General features: G+C 44.8%; 1 protein-coding gene and 1 pseudogene across 1 annotated transcript in view; one reads left to right on the forward strand and one right to left on the reverse strand.

The window, feature by feature from the left end:
* Positions 1 to 322: 322 nt before the first annotated feature.
* On the reverse strand, positions 323 to 1,268 carry LOC125387576 (histone-binding protein RBBP4 pseudogene; annotated as a pseudogene).
* A 5,089-nt stretch (positions 1,269 to 6,357) lies between these two features.
* The window catches only part of Chic2 (cysteine rich hydrophobic domain 2), a 37,352-nt gene continuing 30,858 nt past the window's right edge, over positions 6,358 to 12,851 (forward strand). Inside the window, exon 1 of the mRNA XM_048415156.3 lies at positions 6,358 to 6,786. Within this exon, the coding sequence (XP_048271113.1) occupies positions 6,668 to 6,786 (119 nt within the window). The 5' untranslated portion in view covers positions 6,358 to 6,667. The remainder of the gene's footprint in view (positions 6,787 to 12,851) is intronic.

The following is a 12,851-nucleotide window of genomic DNA, read 5'->3' on the forward strand; positions in this document are numbered from 1 at the left end:
CCAGAGGTGCTGAGTTCAGTTCTAAGAGGTTCTTAGTCTAGATCTCTAGTCTTTGGAGATCTGATGTTATCTTTGGTCCCTGAGAGCACTGGATACATGTGGCGCTTAGAAACACATTTGGTAAACATTCACATATATGAAATCTAAAAACAATTTTAGAAGAGATTAGAAAACACCCAGTTTGGGTTAATAATATTAAAGGGATAGCTAAACAAAGTCCGAGTCTCAAAACCAGTGTTAAACTGATCTCAAGGTTCCGAGGCAAAGGGGATATCTAAAAATCACAAGTGCAGGCATGTCTAGGATCCTCATTCTCTGGTATTCACACTAAAAACGTTATCGCCATCTGCCTCACTTGTACAATATTGTCTCTTGATCCAGAACAAATCAACCAAGGTTCACTAGGATTCCAAAAGAATCCAGAAATCTCGGCAGTGTGACCACCAAGAATAATCAACAACTCTGGTGGGCCATCTGGGCTGTTCTCCAATTCCACTTAAATCCTAGGCACCTCATCTACAATCAGCCCCATCAGAAGCCAAGATAGTCTTAGTTCAGGTTCAGGTGACCACTGAACTTGGAGTATTTCATCCCTTATGTGATTCAAAGGGATGCAACTTGAGGTTCAGATTACTCAGCTCCCACGAGGCAGCAGTCTTGCCAGTTGATCCCGAGGCGAGAATGAGCTCACTGTAAGGACTGGGAAATAGGCAGTCTACTTCAGTGGTGTGAGCAGCTTCTAAGCGGCTTGGTTTGGAAGTGGTGTTTGAATAGCTATCTTGAATCTTACGTTTCTGAACATCCACTATGGTCCCGGACAGATGCCAGGAAGCATCTACAGTTGTGTGTCCCGCCAAGATGGTCTTTGCACCCATCACTTTTCCTTCCTTTGCAGCTGTACTGCCCCATAGGCAGCTGCTGACGTCATCTGAAGAACTAAGTGCCTGCTGAGATTTGCCTTCCTTCTGATGTTGTGCTCTCCAGAAACATCTGGTTTAGAAGCATGCTTTGTGTAGTCAAAATCAAGAACATCGCTAGGTGCCGATTTTGTCGCAATGATGCAAGGGTTCTAGGGAATAGAACAAGTCCTGTTTACTTCTTCATGGTTGATCTTGATTTCAAATTGTTCCTTCACTGCTAGAGCCAAAACTTCCCATATTCTCCTTCTTCACTACTGTGGGGCATGGTTGATCGTGATTTCTATTTCAATTTTCCCACCGCCAGAGCCAAAACTTCCCAAATTCTGCTTCCTCACTGTTGTGGGGCATGGTTGATTGTGATTTCTATTTTAGTTTTTCTGCTGACAGAACCAAAACATTCAAATTCTTCTTCTTACTATTGTTATGTGATGCATCAAACTGAGCATCAGCATCAGGGAGCTGGACACTGGCTTTCACAAGGTGGATTTGTTCATCTGATGTGTGTGTCCCCAGGTCAAGTCAGTGAATGCTGAAATCACTCACTTCATGTCTGTTAGCATCTGGATGCTACTGGGTAGTTAATTTGGACCACTCTAGCTCATGGGTCACCACCAAATCAGAAGGAAACAGGTATTCTTTTCCCATATTTTGTAGTCCTCATTGATCATCAAAGGCTGCTTCCTAGTCAGTCATGGTGACAGGTAGCCCCAGAATGGGCGTGAGAGAAATCCTGGGACTGTGTGTTGTGGGAGGGGTGAGGAGGCTGTCCACTTGGAATGAATGGTTTGAATGTCAGAAAGTTCTAGTCTGGAAAGCATGGAGTCAAAGACCAAGGCTCCAGCCTGTGAAGAGCAAGCACTCTCCTGGTTTTCCGGCCCGCTGCTTGCTGTCATCTCACGTGGCAGAGGGGAAGAGAGTCGGGTCTCTGTTGTCTCTAGCAAGGCAGGAATCCTATTCTGGAAACCCAGCCATTAGGATCAGTTTTAAACCCATGTAGCTCCCCAAAGCCCCTGTCCTAAGGCCATCTTCGCAAGTAAGGGCTAAAGTTTCAGCAACTGAATTTTCGGGAAGGAAACAATTCGGCCCACCACACAGGCATTTTCTCATTGGTCCTTCCTAACTCCGTGACAGAGGTTCCAGTTAGGGTGAAGAATCTTAGGAAGATAAATATGGGGGCTGGAGAGATGGCTCAGAGGATCACTGACTGCTCTTCCAGAGGACCTGGGTTCAATTCCAAGCACCTACATGGCAGCTCCTAGCTGTCTGCAACTCCAGTTCCAGGGGACCTGACACCCTCACACAGACAGACATGAAATAAAAACAGCAATTCACAGAAAATTAAAAGAAATACTTATAATAAATGTGTCCATGGCCACTTAGCTGTGTTTCAACAAAAGTTGGAGGTCTTTTTGGGGGGGTAGAATGGGGTTCCAAGACAGGGTTTTGTTGAGGATATTTGTTTACACTGTGTGAAGATGTGCCACTGTGATTGGTTTAATAAAGAGCTGAATGGCTAACAGCTAGGCAGGAGAGAATAGGGAGGGCTTCGGGGAAGAGATAGGAACTCGGGATGAATCTAGGTCCATGAGAGATGCTAATGAGACATTGAGGAAGTTGGATGTACACATTGGAAGAGAGGTAAAAGCTACATGGCAGAATGTAGATTAATAGAAACACATTAATTTAAATTATAAGAGCTAGTTGTGAACAAATATAAGATAAAGGCCAAGCTTGTATAATAATAATAAGTCTCTGTGTCATTATTTCCCAACAATGGAAGTACCAAAGAAAGTCTGACTATAGGGATTCTCTGTGTAGTCTTGACTGTCCTGGAACTCACTCTGTAGACCAGGGTGACCTAGAACTCAAAGATCTTCCTGCCTCTACCTCCTGAGTGCAGAAATTAAAGGCATGTGCCACCATCCCACACCACCACTACTGGACTAGTTGGAGGACCTGACACCAGAGACATTCCTAGGAATTTACAAGGATGACCCCACCTAAGACCCTAAGCAATAGTGGAGAGGGTGCTTGAACTGACCTTGAACTGACCTTCCCCTATAATCAGATTGATGACTACCTTAAATGTCCTTATAGAACCTTCATCCAGCAACTGATGGAAACAGATGAAGAGATTCACAGCTAAGCACTGGACAGAGCTTCAGGAGACCAGTCGAAGAGAGGGAGGAGCAATAATATGAGCAAAAGGGTCAAGACCATGATAGGGATGCTGAAACAGCTGACCTGAGCTAGTGGGAGCTCACTGACTCCAGACTGATAGCAGGGGAACCAGCATAGGACCAAACTAGGCTGTCTGAATATAGGTAACAGTTGTGAGGCTTGGGCAGTCTGTAGGGTTACTGGCATGGGGACCAGGATTTATCCCTAGTGCTTGAACTGGCTTTTTGAAGGGATCTCTTGCTTAGCCTAAATATAGGGGGGAGGGCCTTGGTCCTGCCTCAAAGTGAAAAAAAAAAACAAACTAGAAGTAAGGAGTGGACTCCTCACCATCTGGAAGGATGAGACAGGAGGATTGCCACAAGTTTGAGGACAAGTTCCTGGCCAGCCTGGGCTATGAAGTGAGATGCTGTCTCACCCCCACACCCCCCAAGCAACACCTGAAGTTTTGCCTCTTGGAGTCACTGAGAAGTTGCTCTACTTGTTTTGAGCCATTGTTCTGAAGGTAACTGTGGGCATGAGGAGTATGAAGAAGAACTCAACAGGACAGAAACGTAGGCAGGGGTGTGTACTGGGAGCACAGAACTCCTGAGTAGAGGGGGGGTACCGAAAAGATTGGTTCACCCTCAGGAAAGGTGGAGGAAGTAGTCTGGCAGGGAACCATCCTGGCAGTTGGGGGTGGAGCTTGGAATCATGATGTCAACTATTATAGAGAAATGCTTGACTCATCTTTCCTCACCCTCTTGGCCTTATTCCCAGGTCCCACACCCTTTGTCTGACACCGGTAGGTTTTTCAGAGCAGGACACAGAAGAGTCGAGAAGAAAAGCAGCTCCTCTTTCCACCTAGGCAGTGGGAGTTAAAATGATCCCTGACGAGTCCAGGAAGAGCACTTCTCCCACACAGTGCCAGTGTTGAGAGTGAGGCTCCTGCAAGTCCTCCGATGCCCAAGTGACTTCCAGGGTTCTGCAATCATGCCAGCCATGAGACATCTCCATTTAGAAAATATAGAGCTCCTCCTCCAAGGCCGGGTCTGGGGAGCATGCTGGAGAAGAAAGGGGCTGTTAGGGTTTCCTCCGTCTGTCCATCTGTCCTTGGAAAGTTCTCAGCTGTGTGATCAGCTGCTGTCTGTACTGACAGGTGAATTCTGGGTCACTCACAGCATGAAGGGTATGGACCCTGGTGGAAACAGGACTATTTCCCTCCCCCTTACTCCTGTTCCCCCCTCCTGTTTGCAGCCAGTCCTCTGAGTGTAGCCACTGGTCTCTTGGTTAATGCCAAGGAGGAAGTTCAGGAGCTTGCTGCAACTAATGGGTTGGAGTTGAAGTCCTGAGTGGGGCCATTAAATGCACATGGAACGAAGAGAAAGTTCACACAGGATCTCTGAAACTAGGGATACATCACAGACACCAAAACATTACACAATGCGGAAGGATTGTGGTGATCTTCATAGTGGGGAAGCTGGGGAGAATCAGGAATGCTGCCCATAACTGTTCACTACGTGCCAGGCTCTCTTCGAGCGTTCCACATGTATCAGGACAATCTGCCAAGTAGCGGGGGAGGGGGAGGTACTGTTGTCTTCATTTTATTCTAGAGACAAGGGTCTATTGGAATCCAATCTGGCCTCAAACTGGGTATACGGAGTGACTTTTTTTTAATTTTTATTTTAATTTTTATTTTATGTGCACTGGTGTAAAAGTGTGAGATCCCCTGGAACTGGAGTTACAGACAGTTGCAAACTGCTATGTGGGTGCTGGGAATCGAACCTGAGCCCTCTGGAAGAGCAGCCAGTGCTCTGAACCTCTGGACCATCCCTCCAGCCCCCAGAGCGACTTTCAATTGCTGACTTTCCTGCTTCTGTCTCCCAGTTGCTAGGGTTTTGTAGATGTGTACCATCACATCATTCCCCGCCTTTGTCTTCCTGTTACAGAGAAAAGACCAACAAGTTAAATGACTTGTCCAGCGTCACATAGCAAGTCATAGGCTGAGAGCCAAGGTTGGGATTCAGAACTACCAAACCAAGCTGCCTCCTTTGGAGACCTTGGCTTACCCTCTGAACACCTGACAGAGAATTACAATTGCTTGCCTTAATGACAGATGTTACTGCCAGGGACTACACGCACACACACGCGCGCACACACACACAGCTGGCTCAGAGTTCATTGGAAGAATGACTAAATCTGGGAAGGCTGGTCTGGCACATCAACTATTTTTCCCTTTCTAGCTCACTGCCCATTTTCTTCAACTCTTCCCAGTATTTAGTTGTTTGGAATCTCTCACCACCCACGTTAACCTTTGTACATTTTCTGCTTGGACAAAGACCCATAAATGAACTTCAAGGATGTGAACGCTATGTGGCGAACAGTCTGCCAGACACTGGATCCGGTACCAACTATTCTTTCCTCCCCTGTCCAGTGATAAACTCTCATTACTCCATTGTCCATTTTGTCCTTAGGAGTCCTGTCCCTGTGTTGTTTGTATGCCTGGCAGACTCTTGATTATGAAACCAAGTCCAAGGTGACCCATCCATTAAGCCAACTGCTCCTCCTCCCCCTTTTCTCCTTCTCTTCTCCCCTCCCTCCACCTCCCTTTTTTCTCCTCTCTTGTGGAGGAAACTGGTAAGGTTTCAATGGAAGAGAACAGAATATCTTTCGTTAGGGAGTTTAGGCATAGAACTACATTTTCTTAATTGGAACCCGGACAATGTGCAATATGTCAACTTTGTTTTATAGTACGATGGTGAGATTTCTTGGTTTCTTTCCTTTTTTTTTTTTTTTTTAAATACCTGGGACTGTACTTGAGAGGCTACAAGGACAAGATATTTGACTTTCGAGATTTTTGGAAAATCGGGTAGAACTGACGAGAACACAGTGTTCCCTTGCTCTCAAGTTGGGAAAGTCAACCAACTTTGGTTCGCATCGTGTCCTAAGTACACAGACAAAAATCGAGATCAGATGATTAAGCCGGCAGTCCCACGCAAGAGACATTGTCTCTTCCAGCCAGGGGCTTCGCCCGCGGTCGTTGTTTGGGCTAGAGATTATTTCAGCTTGGCTTTCGGAGTCGAGTCGGGGTCATCGCCCTGGTCCTCACCGACACTGCCTTCCGGGTCGCTGACCCGGGAGCCTGGGGGCGGGGCCGCGCCGGGTGGAAGCCGAGGAAGAGGCCGGCGTCCCGGGAGCGCGCGAGGCCTCCCGCGTGCGCGCGCCCGCCCACCCTCGCGCCCGCCAGCGCGCCCACGCTCGCCCGCCCGCCCGCGCTCCCGGGAAGTCTCGCGATGCGGTAGCCGGCTGCTCCTGCTGCGGGTGGCTCTGGCTGTTGCTGTGGTTGCCGGAGTTGCGGCGGCGGCGGCGGCGCTGGCGGGGGTGGCGGCCCCGGCGGATGTTGACATTGTGTTGTTGTTCCTGCCCACGGTAATGGCGGCGGCGGCGGCGGCCGGGACCGGGTCTCCTCAGTAGCAAGAGCCGACCCTGCCGAGCGCCAGCTCCGCGGCCTCCGCGCCCGCAGCCTCGCCAGCCGTTCCCCGCGGCCGCTTCAGAGCCAGGGCCCCGGGCGGGGGGCTCGCAGGCGCGGGATGGCGGATTTCGATGAGATCTACGAGGAGGAAGAGGACGAGGAGCGGGCCCTGGAGGAGCAGCTGCTGAAGTACTCGCCAGACCCGGTGGTGGTCCGCGGCTCCGGTCACGTCACCGTGTAAGGCCCTACGAGGACTGGGAAGAGGACGGGAGGCGCGGGTTGGGTGGGCCCCAGTACCCCTTGGGGTCCTCCTTCTTCGAACCCTCGTCCCCGGTGACTGGCGCGGGACGGGGGCCTTCTGGAAACGCCTGCGACCAGGAAGTGAGAACTTGCTCTGTTTCCATTTGTTTAGGACTCCCAAGTGGGGACAGACACTGTCTTCCCTCCTTCCCACAGCCCTGTAGCAGGCCCCACGGTCCGGGGGATATGTGGGATCCCAGCAGGGAAGATGGTCTGCTTTATGGGCCATCCCTACAACGTAGGGATGTAAGTGCATATACGTTTTGTGGGAACCACCTTTATAAACCTTCCCTTCCCCCGTTATTCTTTGGGACTCTGCCTTACAGTCTATTGACATATGGCTTAGAGGTCAGATTGGGGAATGTAAGACCCCAGTGGCAGTTGGTAAATGAGGTTTACTGTCGTTTGTGCCTGTCACACGTACACACAGGGTTTCCCAGTTCCCTAAGAGTAAATTTCTGCAAAACGAATTCAAGTTTCTGCCTTTATATATAATAGAAATATACAGGTGGACATAAAAGTAGGCAGATAGATACATATTTGCAACGAGTCGCAAGTACTGAGTTTCCTGTAATCGTTCTGCTTTGGGGCACGGACTCTAGGTTGGCTTCATTTCTGATAAGGGTTCCTGTAAGACTTCTTAGCAACATCAAAAGTCCAATATTATTCAAACAGTAAAGGATGAAAGCACCCTGAAAGGTCATGACTAATAAAGGAATGTGTAGACTTGGAGCAAATAATGAGCTGTCCGGAAGGAGGAAGTTTTTTAAGTTTTGTAACATTTCCCTGATAAGTCCGGAGTTTGTCCAACTTGGGGTATTGATACTCTTTTGCAGCTGATATCTCTGGTTAAAAGTCCTATGACTTTTAACTTATGACTTTTAATCTCAGACTTCCTGTACTTGCAGATCGCTTTATCACTGATAGAAAAGGCAGCAAGTCTGAAGATGTCTGGAGCACTTTATTGTGTTGTGATGTAGGGTGAGTGGGATGTGCTGTGAATAAGTCAGGGACACACTGAGACTCCTCAGACAATTGTCGGCCTTTCTCAGTGTGGTTGAGAGCAGTCATACTGACTAGCCATGCTGTTGTCGGGGTATGCTTATGTAATGCTTTGGTTTCTTAGCACCTGCTAAGTGTGTGTTTAGGTGACTTAACAGAGTAAAAACACTGCATAATCATTGTCCCAGTACCTGGATGAGGAGATGGAACTTGCACCATAATAACAGCTCTGTTTTAACTGTCATCTTATGCTTAATTAAGGAATATAGCCAATTGTGAATAATACAACTTAAATGTGTATCACAGTGTTTTTAGTGTCATAACCTGCTATTTCAGTTTTAGTTGGACTCTTTAGGACTTTTTTTCTTTTTGTTTTAAACTTAAGGACTATGGGTGCTTTAAGAAGCAGTTACAAACAATAAAAGGACGTGGTGGCATGTGTCTAATCCCAGCACTCTGGAGGCAGGGGCAGGTAGATCTGTGAGTTACAGGCCAACCAGGGCTATGTAGAGAGATGCTCGCTCAAAAGGATTTCCAAACTTTTTCATGTTGTCTGTGATTGTCCGTAAAACCCTCATGTCAAATCAGAGATGGCAGAATTGTATTTACAAAGGTTCAGCTAGGACCGGGGATGAAGCACAGTGGTAGAGTGTTTGTCCAGGGTTCAGAACAGTGCAACAGAAAGGTTCAAGTACAGTTGCAATGTCTCTTTTCAAGAAGAAAATCTAAACACTTTGTGGGGAACTAGAATAGGCAAAGTGCTCAAATGGTCAGATTTTGATTGTAGTTGACTGTTTGGAGTGGTTAACAGAGTGGAAATTAATTATTAGTGGTTTTTCATCTTATCTTTCTGTTTGAATCACCTGGCATTTTGCTCAATAAGCACTAGACTCTTTATTATTATCAGTATTATAAATAAGTACTTCCGTTTGCAAGTTAACAGTGATTCATTTAGTCTAGTTTATCTGCCCATTAAAATCATCCAGGAAGCCCCAGCTCTTGCTCCACCCTTTCTCCTGGCCAGTGGTCCACATATGAATGAGGCCCTGGTACATGATGGGCTTGGGGGAGGGTCTTGTAGGTGATTCTGATTTGTAGCCAGGATCTCTGCTGCAGACACTGGTGTTAGTGGTGTTTACTTAATATGTTTGTGATCTTTCTCAGACAGTTCTTCTGATAGTTTGACTGGGACCTTCACCTGCCACTTCTTATATAAGTTCCCTTCTATGTCTCTCCAGTTCACATGATGATAGCTATGTTCAGACCTTTCTAGATTAAGGGTTAAATGAGATAATGTATGCAAAGAATGTGCTAGTGTGTTGCTGTGCCCAGGGAATACCAGCCTTTATTAATTATTACCTTCCTCAAGTAGTTTTCTACTTTGAGAAAGATATGTATAAAATACTGCATTAAGAAATCAGCATCGGGGCTGGAGAGATGACTCAGTGGTTAAGAACTCTGACTGCTTTTCTAGAAGACCTGGGTTTAGTTCCTAGCACCCACAAGGTAGCTCACAATTTCTGTAACTTCAGTTCTGGGGGACCCGACACCCTCACACAGACATCCATACATACAGGCAAAACACCAATACACATGAAATTAAAATGAATAAATTATTTTTAAAAATCAGCATTGCCATTTTCAAACCAAACAGTGGCTCCTTTAGTTAAGTCTTTTAAAATTCTGAAACAACTTGTATATATAAGAATCTCTGTGCAGTGAAAGCGTAAGCCCGTTTTGTGGTGATAAAGGTTTGTATGTTACTGTAAAACTGTGGCCATTGTACATAATATTAGGCATACTAGACTGCATAGCGGAGTTTGCACCTGCAAAAGTTTTTGTAATTAGTGTTCATACACTATTGTAACTATGCTTCATTTTCCTTTCCTTTATAAGTATAAACAGGGAAAACTATTAATAATTATAATAAATCTAATTTGTTGCTCTTACAGAGGACTGGGTTCAGTTCCCAGCACCCACGTGGTAGCTTGCAGCCAGCCATAATTCCAGTTTACAGGGGCTCCAACAGCTTGTTCTGACTTCCATGAGCACTAGGCATACCCTTGGGGCACAGACATACATGCAGACAAAGCACTCACACACAAAAGTAAAAAATAAATCTTTAAGCAATTAAAAATCATTGTAAAACATGTCAAGTTACTCCCCTTTTAGCTAAAAAAATGGTTAAAACAACTTCCCCTATCTCTTTGAAAGCAAATGGTATTCTAAACAGATAACAGTGTCATCTTTAATCCAGGTCAGACTGAAAAGAGTCAGATCTACCTGTAAGCTTGCTTTTGCTGTTCAGTATTTCTAATTTTAAAAAATTATTTATTTTATTTTATGTGCATTGATTTACCTGTATGTATGTCTGTGTGAGGGTATTAGATCCCTGGAACTGGAGTTACAGGCAGTTGTGAGCTTCTATGTGGGTGCTGGGAATTGAACCCAGGTCCTCTGGAAGAGCAGCCAATGCTCTTAATCACCGAAACATCTCTCCAGCCCCTATTTCAGTTTTTTTTTTTTAATGGTTTTTCAAGACAGGGTCTCTCTGTAGTTTTGGAGCCTGTCCTAGAACTAGCTCTTGTAGACCAGGCTGGCCTTGAACTCACAGAGAGTTCTGCCTGTCTCTGCCTCCTGAGTGCTGGGATTAAAAGTATATACTACCAAAGCCTGGCTTAGCTCCATTTCTAATTTTTTTAAGTTAATAAGCCCACTATCATTCTTATTTTAGGAATCTTTTTATTTACTTGTGATGTGTCCTTTTTAATATTTAGATGAGCAGTATTTTTTCATTGTTAGATTTGCATGTAGCTTTTGAGAAGAATGTTGTGTAGACTCATATGTTGAAGGAAGATCATCTATGGGAGAAGAAAATGACAAATTCCCATAGTTTCATAGTATTCACATACATGTAACTTGGAAGACTTGAATTACAAAAGTAGATTTTCTTTTTTGACTTCTCATCATGTAATGCAAATATAAAGAAAAGAGACAAACATGTTAGATAGTGTTGGTCCGATCAGTTCCTATTCCTTCTTTATTTGAAGGAGTAGTATGCTTGTTTCTTTAGTAATGGAAAACACCCTGGCATGATGATTGGTATTCACATACAACATTTTCCTCACAGTCCCAGGTTGGTACTTGAGGGACCACTGTGGTTATTACATGGCATGTCACATAATGCATCAGAACTCACAGTTTGTTCCAGCCCATTCCTTCTGTACTCGGAAGCACCTTCATTATGTTGCTTGATGGGTCAGAAACACAGGCCAGCCAACTTCCAGCCAATCAGGTTTAGTATGAGGTGGTCACTCTGACCTTGTTGAAAGGCAACTTAGGAGCCAGGGCCTGGACCCAGAAACTGTGAAACCCAGGACATACAAAAGGTGTAGTTTCCTGGATGACTCTGGTTTATAATTTGAAATTTTGTAGTTCTTTATCTCAGAATAAAATATATTGCTAATTTATTGGAGACTTTGATTTTAAGATTTTTTAAATCATATTATTTACTTTGTGTGCTTGTGCTCTTGTGAAAGTGAGGGTTCCTTCCCTTCCGTGCGGGTCCTTGCCAAGCTTGGCAGCAGGCACCTTTGCCTGCTGAGCCATCTTTGCAGCCCAACTTCGATTTATCATAAGGATGATAACTCTTTTTTTGTTTGTTTGTTTCTGTTTTCAAACAGGGTTTCTCTGTGTGATAGCTATTGCTGTCCTGGAACTAGCTCTGTAGACCAGGCTGCTCTTGAACTCACAGAGATCCCCCTGTCTCTGCCTCCTGAGTGCCAAGATTAAATGTATGCACCCCCACCACCCAGCTAGGATGATAACTCTTAAGGAATGTGTTAGTATAAAAGAATTTTTAAAAGTTAAAGAAAATAATTTAAAAAGTAAATCAAAGCTTGTATTAGCTGGGTAACCTAACAGTTATTGGTGTGTCTTATTCTGTGCTCACTCTAGATCTGAATCAGACTCAAGGCTTTCCTAGAGTGGGCATCATCTTTGATTTCTAACATAAGTTGTGTCATTTATTTGTTAAGAAGTAAACTTCAGAAGCCAGGCGTGGTGGCACAGGCCTTTGCTCCCAGTACTCAGGCAGAGGCCAGCAGACAGGACTCTATTGAGTTTGGGGCCAGACTGGTGTATATACTGAGTTTTAGGTCAGCCATAACTATGTAGAGAAATCCTGTCTTATTTTAAAAAAAAAAGAAAGAAAATAAACTTCAAAAAAATAAATAACACAGGAAATTAGTTTGATGAAGGCTGTGAAGGGGGAAGAAAAGCTAAGTGTTTTAGCAGGACAACTACTGTTTTAGTGGGGAAACCTTCTTGAAGAAATGAGAAGTACAGAGGCGGTTAGTGACTCAGTGAGTGGAAGCCTTTATTGCACAAGACTGGCGACTGGAATTGATCCCTGAATCCTGGAGCCATGCAGAGGTGGAAGGAAAGAGCTGAGTCCACAGAACTGTCCTCTGTCGGCACCTGTGCACTGTGGCATACCCTTCCCCATAAAATGAAACAGAGGAGAAACATGGTAATGAGTTGAGGTTTCGGTTTTACTGTAGTAATTTGAAAATTTATGTATGGTTTGAATTCAGAGTTTGATGTTAGATTGGTGCTTACTCAGAGATGTGAAATTGAGTAATAATTTTTACATGACTGGCTAAGAAGAATACAGGGATTAAATAGGGAAAAATAAATTGTGCCTACTTATTTATATTGATAAATAATATTCTAAACAATAACTTAAGTAATATTGCTCTAAAGATATATTTTTTAATTTGAGAGACACCTTGAGTTTATATTATATTACTAGGTTATAAGTCCTGAGCTGAGCATGAGGCTAGCTGTAGACTCAGGACTCTTAATTCAGGTGTAGTGACTATGCCTGCAGTCCCAGGGGATGCAGTAAGACCACTGCGCTTTTGAGATATAAAGCTAGCCTGGACTAGAGGACTGGCCCAGAAAAGTTTGAAATAGCCGTATCTTGAGTTTAGGTAACG

The sequence above is a fragment of the Myodes glareolus genome, chromosome 8 (assembly GCF_982192425.1).
Source record: "Myodes glareolus chromosome 8, mMyoGla1.1, whole genome shotgun sequence".
Lineage (NCBI taxonomy): Eukaryota > Metazoa > Chordata > Mammalia > Rodentia > Cricetidae > Myodes > Myodes glareolus.